Genomic DNA, 20,853 nt, shown 5'->3' on the forward strand with positions numbered 1-20,853 from the left:
TATGAATCATCGCAAGCATTTTCATATGGAACACCTAGAAACTCAATTTCCTCAGACCTCCGACAAACAACACTGAGTCCGATACGTGGATCGACACCTTCGTCATTTTGGCCCCACAGCAGATCTGAGCTTCTAATATTCTTGACAACCGTAACAGACAACGCCTCTAACTAATATAACTAATATACCCTAAGCACTTGACGTTTCGGGCAGATTGAATATCCTTCATCAGCTTACCTGTGCCTTTCGGCTGTCACTATAGGCCTATGCCTCGATCCCGGCACTCTCCCTAGTAATGCTGCTTCACTCCTTCATTGTCCTCTTTGTAGGGTCTTCTTTTTCCAAACGCAATCATCTCAAGGTCTGCATCCCTATGGATTTACCGTACTTTTTAAAACTCAGTTGAACTGCTGATTCTTTGAATAAGATAAATTGTATTATTCACCTATATATCAGGATGGGGTGGGAGAACGAGGGGGAGGACTTGGCGGGTATTCTGTATTCTGTTTTCAACGTCAGGTGATGACCAGCCGCACGTATGATACAAGACGATCATACTTATTTCCCCTTATAAGGCTTACGTGGTTTCTTTTCGAACTCATACCCCCGCCCATCTAAACGGGACATTTTGAACGCTCTGAGCTCTGCATGATCAGACAGTCGGAAATTGGAGTGCTCTAAAGTTATGCCCCTTTTGAGGCAAGGCTCAGGAGCGCTCCTGAAGGGTTCCAATCTTTGTATATATAGCGCTCTGCCGTGGAAAGTAGCTCATACAGTTTGTAATAAGTAGAAATTCCTGTGTACTCGAATGTTGTCATGACAGTTATTCCCCTGTCAGCCACTTTACGTGTGGTCTCAGTGATCAACGATTCCCTGTATGCCCCGCTGTAAATCAAAGGGTGTGTTTATGCTTAATTTGCAAAGGCAGAATCAGCACTTTATGCATAAATTAGGATCCATAGGACATTATGGTGAAAACAGCAAGATATCTCAACAGTGTGCAAAGACTATCAACCCTTCCACGTGATATGATGATCATTCCCATGGGAATCGACACTCAATGTTTAGTAAATTTACCATCTCGAGTCTTATGTCACAGTTAACTAGACACTAAATCTTGTGATCAGACACTTTCTTGCTTTCGTAGAAGTGTCATAGTCCAATAAGCAACAAAGACTTGAATCATAGAAACTTAATCGCACTTGAGAACATTTTACAAGGTCTCGGTAACAATTCAACATGAGTAAGTAGTCGTGGAAGGTTGTCACAAGTGCCAGTTTCTATAGTCTTTGTGGGTGTTCTTTCGCCAAACAATAATCCTTTCAAAGACAACGCAAACATGGTGTTAACGCAAACATATCTTTCTCTCGAACATCACCATGCAAACTCTCAAACGACACATTTCCAAGGCAGGGCCGGTGGAGCGTTTTCAAAAGTGTTGGGGCCACTTCCGGGTTTCATGAGCTAACAAGCAAAAAAAAAAAAGAAAAAAAGAAAAGGTCCTCACCTCATCTCTCTCCTTCCATTTCCGGGTTTCTTCAGCTGACAACCAAAAAAAAAAAAAAAAAAAAAAAAAAAAAAAAGGTTTTCAGTGGAAAAACATGACCTTACCGGTTTTCTATCTTTTTCTATTTAGTGCCACTTATGTACTTCCGGGTTAAAAAAAGTGTGGGGGCCCAAAGTGATGACACCTTATGGTGCACAAAAAGTGTGCGGGCCGAGCCCCCATGGCCCCCACGGTTCCGCCGGCCATGCAAGGTTCCATGCTTAGGACTGGAAAGCGGAAGGGCGACTATAAATCTGTGTAATCGCCAATATACGCGCCATGATCAATGGGTTGATGCTCGTTATTCCGAAGGTTCATTTTTCCGAAAAAGAAATATTTAGTATAGTTATACTTAGGGCTCATTAACCCGAAAATTACAAATTAAAAAAAAAAAGTTTGTATGTTCATGTCGTATCACTTCTTGTAATTATCCGAGCGCTTGTTATACCAAAGCTCTTCATCCCAGCGGTTCGTTATTCGGCAGCTTGTTATTCCGAGAATAAAACAAATCTTATTTCATCGAAAGACAAAGAGGATTCAATCATCGAAAAAATATGTTTGTTGTGTTGAACATAAGGTGTACCGAGTTGAAGAGATATTATAGAAGAGTTTTAAAATTGCTGGTAGACGAATTTGCTGGTTTTTTTTCTTTTTAAATTATATTTTGAATGAATACTATGGTCTATTTTTAACTTATTACAGCAAATTTGTATCATGTTTGGAATAGTAACGTCTTTTTCATTTTCGGATCAAAACTTTTATGTCACTTTAGAATGAATGAACACCATTTCATTTTCGACGTCCAGATCCGCAATGTAATCTCTTAGACATATTTGAAAGTTGAAAATAGATAATGAACAAGCAGAATAAATGTCGATAGATTATGCACTAACTGGTGATTATGATTGTGATCTGCTCAAAACACCCCCATTTACAGCCAGACTTAAATCGCATATGGGATAAATCCCCACCACCTCCGGTAATCGATAAATAGATTATAAGTCTTAAAGGTTTTATGACATTCAAACCGAGCATAACTTGCATGTTCCCTCACCATGTCTTTTCTTAGTCACATCGATATCACAGAAACATGCAAGTTATACTGAGTCGAGGGGAAGGTGCATTCCAATGTCTTTTTGTTAAAACATAATAAGCACTTTAGCGATGATTGGCAGATGAGGTCACAACCAGAATCGTGGTTTGGAAGGTGTTTTTTTTTTTTTGTGGGCATATCCAAGTGATATGGGGAAAGACAGAAGAAAAATTATTTGAAATATATGGAATGTTTCTAGATATTCGTTTCACCGCAAAAGGGATGTTGAGGGTATCATGAATCGACACAAATCAGCAAGCATTTGTATCTCATAGAACCTTAAACTAAGTGTATCGTGGGATGATGTTTCTCAAAGCGATGTTTATAACGCATATCCAAATATTGAAATAATTCAATAGTGTAGGCCTATACTTCATAAATATGCTCTCTTCGAACAAAGAGACACCGTGGTTGAATTCATCCAAATCACACCGAAATGAGTGAAAGAGATAACATGTGAAGCTCGATGGGAACAATGTAATGTTTATTAAAACAACAAAAACAAGTTATGGGAATGGCTTCAAACGGTGTTTATACGTCAGTGAAAGTATTGTTGAAAATCCCGGTGATTCTGCCGCAAATATGCATGGACAACACTTCAAGATGACAAATTTCCAAGTAAGAAAAAAAAATCAATCTCTCACATCAAACTTGTATATCAGGTATAATGGTGTGCTACGACTTATGTCAAAAGTGCTCGAGAAACTATTATTTAAACAAGTCTACACATTTTATCTAAGGGGCATTGTCCTTTTAAAATGTAACTGTTAGACAAAATACCAACAGCGTTTTTGTCGTAAGCATTCTACATCCACTGTAATGACAAAATGTTGGGGAAGATTTTCTGGTCTCAGTAGACAATGCCAGTTGCAAATGGGGAAGTTTTTGCGGCGGTGACCTTACACTTGGAAAAAGCTTTTCATTTAACACCGCGAGACAAACTTATTGCAAAGGTGAAATACCTGATTTTTTATGGTTATGAGGTTAAGACAGTAAAGGGCCTATTTCAAAATTCGGAAGCAAGTCACAACAGTAAATGGAACCAGTATAGAAAGTGGTGTACAGCAGGGGAGTATTCTTGGGCCATTTCCCGGAGGCTGTTAAACAATACATCTTTTTGCATGTAGACCCCACGTGCTTATATTTTTCTGCTAAGTATCCAAACATTTCAAAAAAGATAAATGCGGAATTTGCTTTACATATGAGAGATCGGTTTTCACAAAATTATTTAGATTTTAATGTAAAAAAATACATAAGTTGATAACTGGAACAAAGGCAAAATTGCTCCAATTTGATTCTGCTAAGATACACATCACTGACACCAAATTACGGAGAGTAGCAGAATACAAATGTTCGAGTTATTGATTACTTGAACTCTTTTAAAAAAGATTCCTGCAAGTAAATTTCATGAGCTGATGGTAAGCTTTACTTGCCACTCATTTGTAACAACGTATTGTATCATGTTTTTGTTTTGACTGCCCGTATTTTGTTTACCCTCATAATCTAAACCTTTGTCGTCATCGAAATGCTTTCTTTGCCATACACACTATTATTTTTATTTATTAAAATATTCAATTTTGCTCATCTGTATATTATCTATGATGCTTTTAATCAGTTGGGTTTTATATATATATTTGTACTCGTTATATCCTTTAATCAAGATTAATTTTTCTTGATTCATATCATCGGCCTTGCTAGAAAGCAGCTTTAAAGCTGATACCAGGTTTTTCATGGTGTTGAAATAAATAAAAATAAAATCAACATCAAACTTTCAAATTAACGACTTGTAACTCATGACGGAAGGACGGATTAATGATCAAATTGATTAATGTAATGGAGATCAAAACATCAAAGACACCATCCTTATCATTACGTCTTTAAGTTAAGAAATCACTGTAATTATACAGCGTATTCTACACGGTTGCATTTATAGCACAATTTAAACTTTTCGTATTTTACAAACCTTGGAGATATACAGGACATAACGTCATGAGAACAGCAAGATATTCCAGCAGTCTGCAAAGACCAAAATTGCATCCGCCTCTCCACATCACCGACATGATGATCACTCCCTGTTGAAATCTACTCTCAATGTTTGGTAATTTACTGACTCGACTCTGATGTCAGTTAAGTTGCAAATGGTGTTGCTGAACACTAAATCTCGTTATGATGCACTTCCTTGTTTTCGTAGGAGTGCCATTTGTCAATAAGCAACAAAGACTATGGAAGCTTGTACTTCAGGAAAAAAAAACTGTGCTAGGTTCACAATAACACAATGTGTATAAGTGTTTGTGGTTTTTACATTGGAAAGTTTTCACAAGTAACGGTTTCCATACTCTTTGTGGGTCTTCTTTCGCCAAATAAAAGTCATTCATTTCAAAGACAACAGACGCATACAAAGTTGGCGCAAACATAATCTTGATGCAAACTTTGAAACGATACATTTCCGAGGCTCCCTGTTTGTAATCTATTCTTAATGAGGTCCTCTATTACATATTCAGATTGAAGAATCTACAATGTAATTTCATTTTCTATATGAATGAACACATTTGATTTCACTTTTGGATTAACAAACCTTGTATTGTTTCGATTTAACATAAACTTTCGAATAAACAAGCTGTAACAGATCACATTGGTCCTCAACGCGCACTGTATAGTGATAGCAATGGAAATTTAAAACAACCTCATATAAAGATTTCTCACAATCTTGTTTGTTTCTTTTTAAATAACCTTTAAATACACTCGGAAGCTTTACACCAAAATACATGCGCATTCAGAATTTACAGAAGTTGCCTTGCACTGTCAGACTTGCACACTCATAAATTTTCAATGATAAAGCGACTTTGGTTTAAGTGTATACACAACCGATACTATTGTATCTGCACACACATACAAAATAGTAGATTATCACATACCAGCCTCATCCCTAGAATATTTGATTTTTTTTTCTTTATGTCATGTAGCAGTGTAAATGTTTCAGTAACGGGAGAGTAATTAATCTATAAGATGAGCCCCATGCAAGTCTTCAGCTCTGGACATGATAGTCTCCTGTATTGTGCTCTTCCTCGTTGAACTCATTTGTATACTTTGCATTATATTCCACATACTAAGAATGTTGCAATAGAATTGGTCCAGAGCTGATCACGTGATGAAGCGTAGTTTTGCCCATCACATCACCTGAGAAGAAAAGTTCGTTACACTCTATGTTGATAGTATTTTAAAGCAAATAATCAACGTTGGTGAAGGTGATGGGACAAACTATCACTTCCGAGGCGATCTGGATGTAGCTATCTTTCCGAAGCGCAGCTGAGGAAAGATAGCGTACACAGACAGATCGTCGAGGAAGTGATAGTTTGTCTCATTGCCTGAATTTAAAAGTTGATTATTTGCTTTATATTCCACATCTAGGGTCCTAGAAATTCCCATTTTATTCCACATCTGAAACCGTTTTAGCTGTTTTTAGGTATCCTTAGGGCTTAGGCTACGTGTGCGCGTAGATGACAAAACAATGAATTTGCTGCGCGCCTCGCGGCACTGAAGTGAAAGTGCGTTGCACTGTTTACTATCAAGTGACCTAGTGATGCACAGGATAGAGTGCGTTAGTGAAGGCGTATAGTGCACTCGAGGGTATTTACAATTGTGAAGCATGCACGAGGCGAAGCCGAGTGCATGTTGCACTACATTGTAAATACCCGAGAGTGAGCTATACGCCTCCACTAACGCCACGAAATAATCCTGTGCATCATTTGTTTTATGAAATGGGTCGAAAATTCGAAAACTAACAGCATTTTTCAGCGTTTTTCACGTACCTTTGTGGGTCAAGACGTCCGAAGATGTTCGTCCCACAACATTTACGCACGTCGCACTCGGAAATCCCGCACATATAAGTATGATGGGGGGGGGGGGGGGGGGTTGGGTTTCCGGACACTTAAGTTCCCGCATGAAAACTTACTTATTTTACATAGAATATGCACCCTTTACCTTAAAGACTTGGAGAAACTTCTCATATAGGCCTACTAGACAACATACTTTGAAAACGGCGTGAGAATTAACCTGCTAAATCGTTGGATTTGCCCTTCAAAGTGACTCCATGTACGCGTCCGGTCCCACAACGCTTGGTCTAGTGTACTGTACGTATAAGAGTATACGTACGCCACACATGTTATGCACAAGGGAAGAAAGGCCGGCGGCCGGCAGCTCGAACTAGAAGTTGTTTACAGGATTGACAGCGCGTATGCATGCAATTCAAAGGAGCCGCCGCGCGCACAGAAGATCGGCAATAGGATTTAACACGCAGTGCAATGGGACTGAGTAACCAAAGCACATGTGACTCATTTCAGCGCTTCCTATTGGCTACATTCTTGAACCCATTTTACAATAAATGATAGTCCACAGTGCAACACACTTTCATTTCGCGCGTACTCATCTCGCGTTAAGACTGTATGGACTGCCAGAGATCAGCAAAACAAACAGCTGTCTAGGGCTTAGGTTACGTATGCGCGTAGATGACAAAACAATGAATTTACTGCGCGCACCGCGCGGCACTGAAGGGAAGGTGCGTTGCACTGTGTACTATCAAGTGACCTAGTTCTTCTCAGGTGATGTGATGGGCAAAACTACGCTTTATCACGTGATCAGCTCTTGACCAATCCTCTAGCAAGATTTTTAGTATGTGGAATATAATCCCTTTTGTTGCGCTGATCTCCACACAGTCCACACAGTCCTAACGCAAGATGACTGCGCGCGAAATAAAAGTGCGTTGCACTGTGGACTATCATGTGACCTAGGTCACTTGATAGTACACAGTGCAACGCACTTTCACTTCGGTGCAGCGCGGTGCGCGCAGCAAATTCATTGTTTTGTCATCTACGCGCACACGTAGCCTAAGCCCTAAGGATACCTAGAGACAGCTAAAAACGGTTTCAGATGTGGAATAGAATGGGAATTTTTAGGACCCTAGATGTGGAATATAAAGCAAATAATCAACTTTTAGTTTCAGGCAATGAGACAAACTATCACTTCCTCGGCGATCTGAATGTGTACACTATCTTTCCTCAGCTGCGCTTCGGAAAGATAGCTACATCCAGATCGCCTCGGAAGTGATAGTTTGTCCCATCACCTTCACCAGCGTTGATTATTTATCACGTCTTTCCTATTTGTGATGCAATGAATTGACCATCCTCCATCGATTTGTGTCCTCTATACATTGTAAGAAATAAGAAGCATACATTGAAACACTTTATATCCCTTAGTTCCACTTGCTGACAGACCTCCACCAAGCAGCTATGATTATAATATCGCCATTTCGTATGCAATAGTTTCAACACAAACATAGAGGTAGAGGGACATCTGCGCAATACATTTATTGAAAATCTGATCATCCATTTTTTAATTATTGAGAGATTAAGCCTATTCTGTATACTGATAAATAACCAGGTGCTTGACCATGGAGTACTTTATAAACAAGTAATACAATTTTAAATACAATTCTCTGCCTTACTGGCAACCAATGTAACTTCATCAAAACAGGTGTAATATGTGAAAATTTTGACGAACTGGACACAAGTCTCGTACATGCATTCTGCACACGCTGAAGCTTGGTTATCTGTGATTCTGGTAAAACAAACAATAGCCCATTACAATAATCAAGCTTACTGCTAATGAATGCGTGAACGAGAGTTTCAGCGTCTTCCTGGCTCAAATATCTACGAATGTGACGCAAGTTATGCAACATAAAAAAGCAGACTTGCATGTGGTTGATATATGCTTCTCCATGTTTAAACGAGAATCAAGCCATACACCCAGGTTTTTCACAGAGCTCGATGGTTTAACTTCCAAATCTCCAACTGATATCTTAGTGATATCCAGCTTTGCTACTTGTCTTGGTGTCCCAACAACAAGAAACTCAGTCTTCCCATCATTAAGGATTAACTATATGTTTGGACATCCAAGAACGGACATAACATTTACAGGATTCTAAGTTTGAATTAATACTATCAATGTGTTGTTCACCATAATGTACAACTGTGTATCGTCAGCATAACAATGACAGGAAACATTTGGGAAACAGCGTTGAATACCCTTGATCAGATTACTTGTATAAAGTGTAAAAAGAAGGGGCCGAAGGCGTGATCCCTGAGGCACCCCGTATGGAACATCAAAATTCTTTGACATTACTTCCTCTATCATAACAATCTTTTGCTGTCTGTTACAGAGATAAGACTCAATCCACGCAAGGACAGACTCACTCATGCCAAAAGATAAATGTAATATATTCAACAATATCCCATGATCGATAAGTGTCAAATGCAGCACTTAGATCGAGCAATACCAAATATGTTACCTTTTTATTATCCATTGCCAATAAGATATCATTCTTGATCTTAACCAAGGCCGTTTCTGTGCTATGAAACAGCCTGTATGCGGACCACATACATGGAAGCAATTCATTACCCTGTAGGTGTTCTAAAATCTGCTGAGTAGCAGCACCTTCAACCAGTTTTGATACATATTGTAGATTGCTAACTGGTCTTAGGTTGTCATAACTCAATTCCATACCAAGTTTTTTGAGAAGTGGCCTAACTAGTGCCCATTTCCACTCAGATGGAAAGAGACCACTGGAGAGAGACACATTGATGATTTTAGTAAAGACCGGGAGGAGTGACTCTGTGCAATGCAAAACAAGGTTTGTTGGCATGGGATCCAACGAGCAGGACTTTTTGCTCAGACTGGAAACTAATTTCTCAACATCTCTTACAGATAACATTTTGAAATGATTTAAGTTTGCATTGTGTGAAGTCTGAAAATCTATATCATCAAAAAGACAAATCCCATCATCTACAGAGGACTCAATCTGAGAATGAATTTTTACTATCTTATCACAGAATCTTTTAATAATATAGCATTTTTGTTATTCAAACACTGCGAGATTTGTATGCAGTCTGGTTTGTGCGATATCTTTGTGGTTCATTAGTTTATTACTCATCGATTTTTTGTACTGGTGTAATTTTAGTTGGTCAAGACAAACATATCCGTTCTCCGTGTAAAATTATATGCCTATGAACTCGGGAACCTACAGTTTTACACGCTTTAAAGCTTTTAAGTAGGCCCCATCATATTTCTTATACTTACTAGTGACATTTTCATACGATGTGACCATGTACATTTGTGTCAAGTATATTATTTTCTTTTTCTTTTTCCTCTACAATCGAAAGACATGATTGTATGTATTTTGTACTCTTGTTTTGTTGTCAATAATTTTGTAATGTCATCACTGAGAAATTGGAAATACGAAATAAGTTTGAACTGAACTGAACAGAAGAATTTTTCCAGATCATCAACAAATGTCCTCTTATCAATATGGTGAGGTATTACAACATGACGCTTAGTTATGTCCAGCAGTAATTTAGGAACATTGAAGAGACACTTTTGATCTGAACTATTTTCTTTGATCATTTGAGAGTAATATGTACTATGTACGACAGGCACTATTAAAAACAAATAGAGTTCTATTACGGGCAGCTTTGAAATTCTCATAATCGAGAAGAGATTTCGTTCTTAACCATTTCTTCTCAGCTTTCCTTCTTTTTCTTTTTTGTGTTCTTACTTCATCTGTGAACCATGGTACCTGTGGATGAGATGACACAGTCTTGGTAACCAAAGGTGCATGTTTGTCCAAAATTGAACTAGGTGTATCATTGTATAGAATAACCAACTCTGTAAGATCGTCAGGAGTGTCTGTACATAATAAACTGTTAGCCACATCATGCTTCTATGAATCTAAATTTTGCGAAAAGAAATTTTCTTAGATGGTGCATGTGGCTTGACTGAATTAAGCTCACACATAACAGAGAAATGATCAGACAGTAAAGGACCAGGCCACGGTCGGCCCACGATTATGTTGTCTGACTTACGAGATAGCTGTATAACCTAAATCTAGAGTGTGACCATGTAAATGAGTACTAAAATCAACATGCTGAATACAAGCAAATGACTCAAGCAGATCCGAAAATGACTTAGACTCATAATATTATCCATATCCACATGAACATTAAAATCACCAGTGATTACACCACACTGTAAAAACATCGGTGTTAGATTTAACACCACAGGTGTTAAATCTGACACCGATCAAACTTCAATAAAGGACCACACCCACAGGTGTTAAAAATGCACTGTGATGGTGTTGAAAAGTGTTCACCTGACACTTCGTGGTGTTAATTTGACACTGTACCTGGTGTTATTTTGACACTGTACTGGTGTTAATTAAAAAATGACACCACATGGTGTTGATTTGATATTTGTTGGTGTTAATATCAATGGTTTAACACCCGTCCAGCTTCAATAAGAGACCACACCAGCTGGTGTTACTTTGGTGTAAATTTATTTTCACATTTTTTCAAAAATCTAGTATCTTAATGTAAAATTCTTGATCGTCTTGTTTAAATTAAAAATCAACAAGAAGTGCAGTTACTAAGAAACTCTTCAAAAAACAGTTTAAAATTTGGAAATGACACCCGGAGTTGTTAATTTAACACCATAAATGAGCACCGAAAATTTAACACCAGCTCGGTGTTCACTATTTAACACCGGACTTTTTGCAGTGCAGGTATGTTGCATAACAAATACTCTTGTATAAACTCATTAAATTCAGATATAAAAGTAGACATTGATATAGGATGAGCATCAGAATATGGCGGCCTGTAAATATTTATGAGATCTAGCTTGAAAGATTTGAGTGATATGTGGTAACAAGCAAACTCAAATGATCTCTTTTCACCAGCAAAAACTTGATGGACATCAAGAGTGTCCTTGAAGAGGAGGGCAGTTCCTCCACCACGACGACCAATACACGGACAATGAACAAATCGTTGACCAGTAGGGACGATATCATGGATGAGCGCAGAGTCATTATCTGTCAACCAAGTCTCAGTTAAGGCGTACAAATCAGCCTTTCCTTCACAGATAAAATCAGATATAGATGCTGACTTACTAAGTATTGAACGAGTATTCACAGTACACAACCTGAGATAGCTACGAGGAGTAGAGACAGAGGGTGTAGCACTGTCAGATGTATGTTTCTTACCTCCACGCGTTCCTCTCCTGCTTTTCTTTCTGCGCTTAATGCAAGGATATTCAACATTGTCTGACATTAATATGAAGAGCGCTGATAATTTCAAATACATGCCCAGGTAATGAAGATTTACAGTCTTTGAAGTGGCGAAGCTCTGTTGGAGTGTACTTGATTCCTCGTTCAGAAGATGACAGTCTGAGCAGAGAAGATGTAGGTGACATTTGCTAATCTGGACCTGGTTTAGGGTGGATATCTCTATCTTGCAGTATCTCAATCTGAAAAGAAGCACTGCAGTTCTGGCAATAGGAGATCCTGCACTTCAAAAATGCTTTCTTACGTCATTATTAATTACAAATTTTGGGAAAATTCATTAATCAGTTCTCGAGTTATCTTTTAGGGCCTACACAAACCGACAGATATACGGACCCGAAAACGAAATTATCCTCCCCCGGCCGAAGGTTTCACCTATACCGGCGGAGGTGATAAAAGCAGATGAAATGTAATCAAATCAATCATAAGGCACAGTTGCACACTGATGGACACTCATATACCGCACTGATCAATCCTGTCGATTAGCATTTGGACAGCCAAGAAGTATATTCCAACAATTTGCTTTCATTCCCCCCTCCCTTTGCAAAATTCTAGACTATAATGATTATCCCTTTGGTTTTGCTATGTTCTTTTTTGATTTCTGGTTGAGCTGCTTCTACTTTGAAATATATCTATTCATCAAAACATTAAATACGCCATCCTTATCATTACATCTTCAGGGTAAAGGACTTCTGTGAATTCTACACGTTACCCTCGTAACACAGCACAGTTTAACATTTACGTATTTTACAAACCTTGGAGATAAATAGGGCACAACGTGATGAAAACAGCAAGATATTCCAGCAGTCTGCAAAGACCAAAATTGCATCGGCATCCCCACATCGCTGACATGATGGTCATTACCTGTTGAAATCTATACTCCTGTATGGTAACTCTGATGTCACAGTTACCTTGCAATGGTGTTGCTGAACACTAATCTTGTGATCATCTTGTGATCTTGCGATCAGGCACTTCCTTGTTTTAAATACGTAGGAGTGTCACAGGCCACTAGAAACAGCGAAGACCATTATAGGTTCGCGGCATAACACCATAAGTAGTTACGTATGGTCTTGCCAAGAATCCTATTTAGTTTTCACAAGTGCAAGTTTCCATGGCCTTAATGTGGATCTTCTGTCGTCACACAATATCTTATTCGTTTCAAGGACTACAGACGCACTACAGACACACGTACACTATTTCCAGCATTTTTTTCTGCCTTTACCTTAATGAACATTTATTTGTATTTTTGTTGGTAATTCCAGAGCTACCAAGTCTCACGCATTCTGCGTGAGACTCAAGCATTTAGGGTCTTTCTCACGATCTCACGCATGGCACCCATTTTTCTCACACATCTGGTGAAGTCTGCAATTTGGGCCAAAAATAAGGAGCATATAGCTCAAATGATTAAAGTGATAGTTGCAATTGAAGGTATATTTCCCTTTTGCCTTTAAAATTAGTAAAAAATAGTCACTTAAGTATGCACCAGATCGCATCATTAAGAGCTAATAATTTAAAAAAGCTTCCTACCATGGGACGGGGACACACCTCGTTCGCGCGCGCATGCGCGCGAGCGCCGAGATGCCGAGTCATAAAAATGTCACTCATAGAAGTTTTTTGAACTTGGCATCTCTGTAATTCACCTGTGTCTTTATTACATGTTATTATATTAAATGGGTTAGTCAAATACCGGTTAGTGATAGGCTAAACACAGTCACGTGATGGAGGCACATTCGTTATGCTCGCCCATGGGCGAACATTCTTTGTAATGTTCTCCGATGGGAAAACGTTTTCACGTAACAAATGACAGAAGGCATAGGACCGCGCGCACACAGTGAATTTGGATCTGCGCGAGAGAGCGATCGAGTGCGTTGTGCTGGTGGTTGACGTTGACGTATTTGACTAACCCATATAGTATAACAGATGATAACTTTTGTTGTCAGGAACATGTACCAAACGTTCCACCTTCAGGGTTTGAAATGCTATTTCGGGAGGCTATAAGTCCCTCAACTTCGTCTCGAGACTTGAACCTCCCTCAATAGCATTTTCAAACTCTTCTGGCGGAACATCCGGTATGCCCCCCCCCCCCTCCTCCCCCCCCCCCCCCCCGCCAGTCATCATCTATATAATGTTTATCGCATTTTTGTACTGATTTCCTGACATCTGTGTCTACGAACATTTCATTGTATTTCAAATTATTTGTTTGTTGAAAATGAAATAAATCAACTTGAACTTGAACTGTGTTAATATCGCATATCTCTCTTCCTGATTAACATCACCATTCAAACTTTCAAACGACATATTTCCTAGGTTCCATGCTTAGGACGGGAAAGCGGAACGGCGACCTAAAATCCGTCCTTAGACGCGCCCATAGGTAGCCTTTTGCAAAAGCAGCTTGCAATAATAGTGGACGTGCACAGTCACAGCGAGTGGAGCGACCTGCGAGCGGAGCTGATGAGCGCTCCGATCTAGCTGTGTGCGAGTCCATTGCGAGCTACCTTTGCAAAAGGCTAGCCCAAAGGCGACTTGACCTGTGAGTCGATGATGTTCGTTATTCTGACAGTTGTTGGGTTTTTTTTCATCTTAACCGACAGAATTCGTATACTTCGCGGTTTGTTATTCCGACAATAAAAAGGGGTTTATCGGATTATCTGTTGCAATTTTACGAGCGTTTATTCCGAAGGATTGTTATCCCCAACGGTCCTTTATTCTGCAGTTTGTTAGTCCGAGAGTGAATGATTTTTTTTTAAATCTCACATTTTGATAACGTTTATTATGCCGAATATGAAATCATAGTTCATTGAAGCTATAAGAAAAGTGCTTAACGGGTTTTGATTCTTATCTTAATGTCTTTTCCAATGGTATTTTGAATTACCAGTCTATTTTCAACTTATTTAAGTAGTTGATTTTATTTCCGGAGTATCAATAGCGACCTCCTTTTTTCGGATGAGCAAACCTTATTTTGTTTTCGAATTAATGAACCTGTCACTAATCTCACTGACCTAACTGCTGTCACTGTATAGAAGACTTCGCAGAAACTAATCAGTCGCCGCGACTCGTACGACTCTACGTGCGCTCTCATCAAGAAAGCGACTCAAGGGCACCGTTTCCACACAAGTTGACAACTTAATTTATCGAAAGTCACCGCGACCTCTCCGAGACATCTTCTCAGTCGCGAAGACATCTGCGATAGGTTGCCAGTAGGTCTCCGCAAGGTTGCGGAGACATCTCGGAGGCGTCGCTGACAAAATCAGCCTCAACGACTGAATCACATAGGAGGAGATGTCTCCGAGACTATTAGCTAGAGACTGGTAAAATTCTTCGGAAAGTCGAACTTTTTTAATTCTCTCACGACTCCTGGGAAACCAGCCAGCCATCAGGTAGTCCTTTGTAGTTCCAAGCCAATGTAAAATCACTGACCACTTTGATTCTAGCATGTGGACGACGTGGATAGATGTGCTGTCTATGTCTGCGACAGTGGTCAAATATAATTGTACTGGCGGGTAAGAACCATTTTGAAGTATTTTTAAGCAGTCTTGTGACGAAGAGATGTTGGTTGAGTACCATGCATGGTCGTGAAGAGGCCACAGTAGGACCTCGATTATCCGACCACGTCTGGCGGGTCTCTGGATAGTCGATTTGGCTGGACAAGAGAGAAAATATGCCCAAATCAGGTACTTTCTAGCGTTTGCCGGGGGTATACGCATATTGGCCCGAATTCACGAAGGTGGTACAATTGAAACCATGGTTTAAGCCATGGACAGTTTGTATGGAGCGCCAAGTGTCGCATGGCCTATTTCGTCACTCATTTCGTCGACGAAATGACCATTTCGTTAACGAAGTGATCATTTCGTAGACAAAATTACTTGCGACTCGTTGAATACTGCATTGCACTCTGAACTGTTGTGCACTCAATGCTAGTGACAAGAGCGGCATCAGTCTTTGACAATCATCTCACGAACTGACTTAAAAGTTACAGTCCACTAGGATGATTGGAATATTTTCCATCGTGTATTCGCACGATAATGCTTGAATGTGTGTTTGTTCTAAGTGAGATTTGGCACTGAAAATGCATGAAAGCATTTTTAAAATGTCAGCCAGTCGACGTCCGGATAACAGAGAATCCGGATATAATCGATGGTCGGATAATCGAGGTCCTACTGTAAATGGAACAGGACTAATCGTGGCAGAAACAGACATGGTCGAGCGATAATATTGGCATGAATGAAGCCGCCAAATCTAATTGTAATTATTTAAACAGAATCTGATTATTGTATTGTTCTTGTTGAATTGGTTTTTTTTTTTTTGCAAAAGGTTTATACATAAAGAGCAATGACAATTTTGTTACAAACAATGAATATGAATAGGCATAGGTTTAATGCTATAGCGCCGCAGAACATAAGGATTTTTTATATATGTAACTTGTGTTTTCTTTTAGTTGCTCTTCCCATGCACGGATACATCATATGGGCCAACGTTAACAGTCTCAAGTTTCACACCAGCGCCGATCCCAAGAAATACCACCAGGCTTCTGAACTGAGACAAGTTATTTCAAAATAATAATGAAAACATGACTCTAATCTTTTTGCATATTCCAGTGCGTCTCTATTGGGAATTGCTAAAATGAACAAGAATGGAGTAGAAACATGAGAGAATTTTGTGAAAATGTAAAAGTAGAGAGAAAAGAGTAGAGAAAAAATGTAAGGGAGATAGAGAGGCTGGACATTATTATAGTGGGAGAAGAAAAAAAATCACCAGTGGTGTGTGATCAAGTAGGGGTAGTATAAAAAGTGAAGGAAAAAAAAGAGAAGTAAGTTAATTTGACAGAAAGAATACATTATTAAAAGCATAACTGAACAGCTGAGCAGGGGTTTTTGATAAAAAGATATACACACATAATATTATTGAAAAATCATAAATTGCCGAATAGAGATGAAAGTATGAATGAGGGACGATGAACTGAAACAAGATGTGGTACAAGACATGTTATCAATTGACATTTGTATTACCTTAGTATGTTGTTGGAAATGAAAATCAAACATGAAATGAATGAATAAATGAACTGAAAGAAAGTGAAATCTTCTCTAGATAGGCATACAGAAACGTTGTTGCGACACGGATTGTCGCCCCTACACGGATTGTCGCCTCCTGCTCGGGGCGACAATCCGTGACGGGCGTTGGCGGCACGGATTGTCGCCCGCCCTCGAAGCACATTTTGCTGGGTAATATCGTTCTGGACATAATCATTGAAATACTAACACATAACTTACATGGCTACATCCATGCAAACATGCCATGTAAAAAGTCATGGTGAGGTTTCAAGGAAGTGTGTATGTGCGCGTGCACATGATAATTTAGTGTCCGTTTGTGTGTGTGTGTGTGCGTGTGTGTGATGGAAGAATGTGTTTATTATGTCAGTTTTTTGCGTGTGTTATTTAGCTGCGCGTGGGGAGGGATACCAAGTAAGCTGTTGCTGACATAAATGTTGATATTGATTTTATCAGCAGCTTTGAATTTGATGAGTTTGTTTGGCAGATTTGTATATGAATTCGGAGTGGAGCTTGCGTGCGGGCGGATGCTGCTTTTCTGCATACGGTCCATTATGCCTTATTTATCATTATTGGGAAATCGTTTTATCAGGAAGGATGTGGTATCGGTTCGGGTGTGCCTCGGTATGTGGGAAGGGGGTTACATTTCGTTATTGCAAAAGTTTGTTATTCTGAAGGCTCATTCGTCCGAAGGCTCATTCGTCCGAAGGGTCATTATTCCGAAGGTTCGTTATTCCGAATTTCATTTTTGGATCAACGAACCACTAGGTATAGGGAATTGTGTGTTTCGGATAAATGAAGCCTCGGAAAAAACGAAACTTCGGAATAACGAACCTTCGTGTTTTGTGTGTGTGTGTGTGTGTGTGTGTGTGTGTGTGTGTGTGTGTGTGTGTGTGTGTGTGTGTGGCCGGGAAGGTGTGAGACAGCGATAAACGATATACAATGAGAACGAATTTAGTATTTCTCTATAGTCTTACCCACTTTACGCTCCATGGATATTACATATTTTTATTGTATTTGGGTGTGGGAGGGGTGTCCGAATGTTCTAATGATCTTTTTTTTTCTGGAAATGTAATAGGCTTCGCTTTATTATAACAATCTCCTTAACATAACCCATAAAGTCATGAATATCGCTGCACAATGACAGCATAACCACAGTTTGTCTATTCCATAACTGTAAGTAATATTTTCTTACTCTGTTTAAATTATCGATCTAGATAGTATTCTATTTGTGGTATAATTATGTTATGTAGTCTTTACATTATGATGTTTATCCATATCTGAGCTGCACAAATAAAATTCAAACTTCAAGTTCAAAATTTCACATATCTTTCATACAGTAAAGCAAATTAAAGAAATGAGAAAACTTTTCACAACTTGTACGTAAATTCAATTTCACTTTTCCCCAGTGTACAATGTAAGACAGTCCAATATGTGATGAATTTGCTGTCATAATACATTGACTTGGCAGGGATCGTCATATTGTACATAATTATTTATAACAATCTGTAACTATCCGAAAATATCCGCAACTCTCTGTAAATAGTCGCAACTCTCCGCAGGTCTTCCGAACTATTCGGAAGTTTTAAATGCAAGTCGAAAGAACAAAATTGCGTGCCAATTCGTGCCAAATCTCTCCGTATCGCCCCGCATATTTTTTCCCGTATATGTTTTGTAAAATGCTCTGGTGACAGCAAGAGATCCCCGGGTGTCCGCAGGAAAAAAAAGAAAAAAAGAATGACTTATTTGGACGTAACGCCGGACGCAGAGCATTATGTGACTGGGGCCTTACGTAGACACACGAACGCTCACACACAACACACATACGTAGGGCCTACGTAGCCCACGAACACCAAACCCCTCAGATACTCATGCAGGCACAAAACTGCGCCCACAAACACGCACCATCCATACCCTTTGATATACACATACGCCACTATATTCCACATACGCACGTAAGCATACAGGCACACGTATACACACAGACAAACAAACCACTACCACTATACAACCACCACACATGCACAGCTTCTACATATTGTATTACTATACTCCAAACACACACACATACACACACACACAACAAATCATACACATCACATATCATGCAGCTCACAATACACACACACACACGCACACACACACACACACACACACACACACACATACGCATAACTTACCAGTCATACCCATCCCACCAAAGCTTAACACCGGAGGAACCACCCCGAGCCCGGGGCGACAATCCGTGACGGGGCGACAATCCGTGTCGCAACAAATTTTTTGCCAACACGGATTGTCGCCTTCGAGGTCAAAAACTGGGAACTGCACAAGCGACACGGATTGTCGCCAGGCGACAATCCGTGTAGGGGGCGACAATCCGTGTAGGGGGCGACAATCCGTGCCGCCAACGCCCGTCACGAATTGTCGCCCCGAGCAGGAGGCGACAATCCGTGTAGGGGCGACAATCCGTGTCGCAACAAACGTTCATTCTTTCAGTGCTATCTCTTACTTTAAAAAAAAATGAATCCTAGTTCTTAACACGTACCCATCTCTTCCTCTATCCCATTTTCTCCTACAGTGCACTCAACAATTTAAATCACAATCGTGATAGTGTATATCAGAATTCATCGAAAAGATAATTCCAAATAATCACTTACAATCAACACTCATTCGAATGGCTATAGTAGGGTTCTCTGAGCATGTGTTTCAATGTTATTTTTCTCCCTGTACCATGTTTACAAGACTTTACACGCCAGTAGGGCCTGCAGGTATTCCTTTACGTCACTTAATAAATAACATGCCTCAAAAAATATTCTCCTTCTTCTCTTCTATTCATTTTTGCATCATACAATAATATGCTTTACTAATGAAAGCACTGAACACTGCGTATATCGTGCAAGCAAACTGACAGGTTACAAATGTCTATAGATTATGCGTTTACATATCAGATTGTTGGCAATAAAAATGTTAGCTTGAAATTCCACAAAAGATCTTTAAAAACAATGATTCTTTGTGATAAGATAACAATACGCTAAAATAGCCATTACATGTAGGCCTATTATTATAGCTTTTGCTAAACGTTTGTCGTGCTTCTCGTCATGTTATGAAAAGCTGCAGAAATCTACAAGTTTCGTTGGTCACAATTGCCATGTACATTAATGAAACAAAATTTGTTCTATTGTCTTATTTTCAAGAATGAAAAAAAGTTTAAAAACGTAATGATCAATATGTTTAAAATCCTTGAGAATTCCATTATCACTACACAAGCGTGGCTTCTCGAAAGTCGAATAAGCGTTTACCCCTTTTCAGTCCCATAGTCCTTTGCGCGAACAGCGCCACTCGCTAGCAGTTCGTCTATAGATACAGTCCATATGCATGTATGCATGCTGAAACACTGTCGTATGTGTTTTTGATTACAAAATGAAAGAGAAAGACCTGGACAGAAAATATGTACAAACGATAGATTAGAATAACATCGGAAGTGACAAAAACAACAACAGCGTAACAGAATCAAGAACATTTTAATCAATTTGTGACTTCTGACGCATCGATATACAATGAGAATGACACATCGCACTGATCGGCCTGACAATCCGTTGGATCCTTGAAAGTGGTCAGCATGTAGCTACTCCCTTCATCCATCCCCGTAAATATGTAAATGAATATGGACGGTTGATGATATGTACATACAGATTTAATCAACACCCTCGGTTCTGTTCACTCTGGATGACCCCCCAAAAAATGAAGAAATAAAATAAACCGAAAATGCCGGTTAAAAGAAAAAGAAGAAAAGCGGACCCGTTAGAGGAAACAAAGACAAGAAGAATCATTTATTTCCAATGCGAAATTTCAATATCTGCAAAGTGAAAGGGGAGATACAATATGTTAAGGGAAATATCTTAAGAAAAATATATGTACAATGAAGTAAAAAAGGGGCCTGCGCTTTCGATCCTAGCAGAATCTCCATTTTACTCCATTGGCTCGCTACTATTGGATAAGCAGTTTT

The 20,853-nt window shown here is 39.3% G+C and overlaps 1 protein-coding gene across 1 annotated transcript in view; it reads right to left on the bottom strand.

Moving 5' to 3' along the window:
- Positions 1-12,666, bottom strand: part of LOC139737441 (receptor-type tyrosine-protein phosphatase kappa-like) — a 67,718-nt gene extending 55,052 nt beyond the window's left edge. The window contains exon 1 of the mRNA XM_071648119.1: positions 12,558-12,666. Within this exon, the coding sequence (XP_071504220.1) occupies positions 12,558-12,663 (106 nt within the window). The 5' untranslated portion in view covers positions 12,664-12,666. The remainder of the gene's footprint in view (positions 1-12,557) is intronic.
- Positions 12,667-20,853: the final 8,187 nt, after the last annotated feature.

This window comes from Diadema antillarum, unplaced genomic scaffold, assembly GCF_040938485.1.
Source record: "Diadema antillarum isolate AM-2024a unplaced genomic scaffold, OU_Dant_1.0 scf00000029, whole genome shotgun sequence".
NCBI classification, from domain to species: Eukaryota; Metazoa; Echinodermata; class Echinoidea; order Diadematoida; family Diadematidae; genus Diadema; species Diadema antillarum.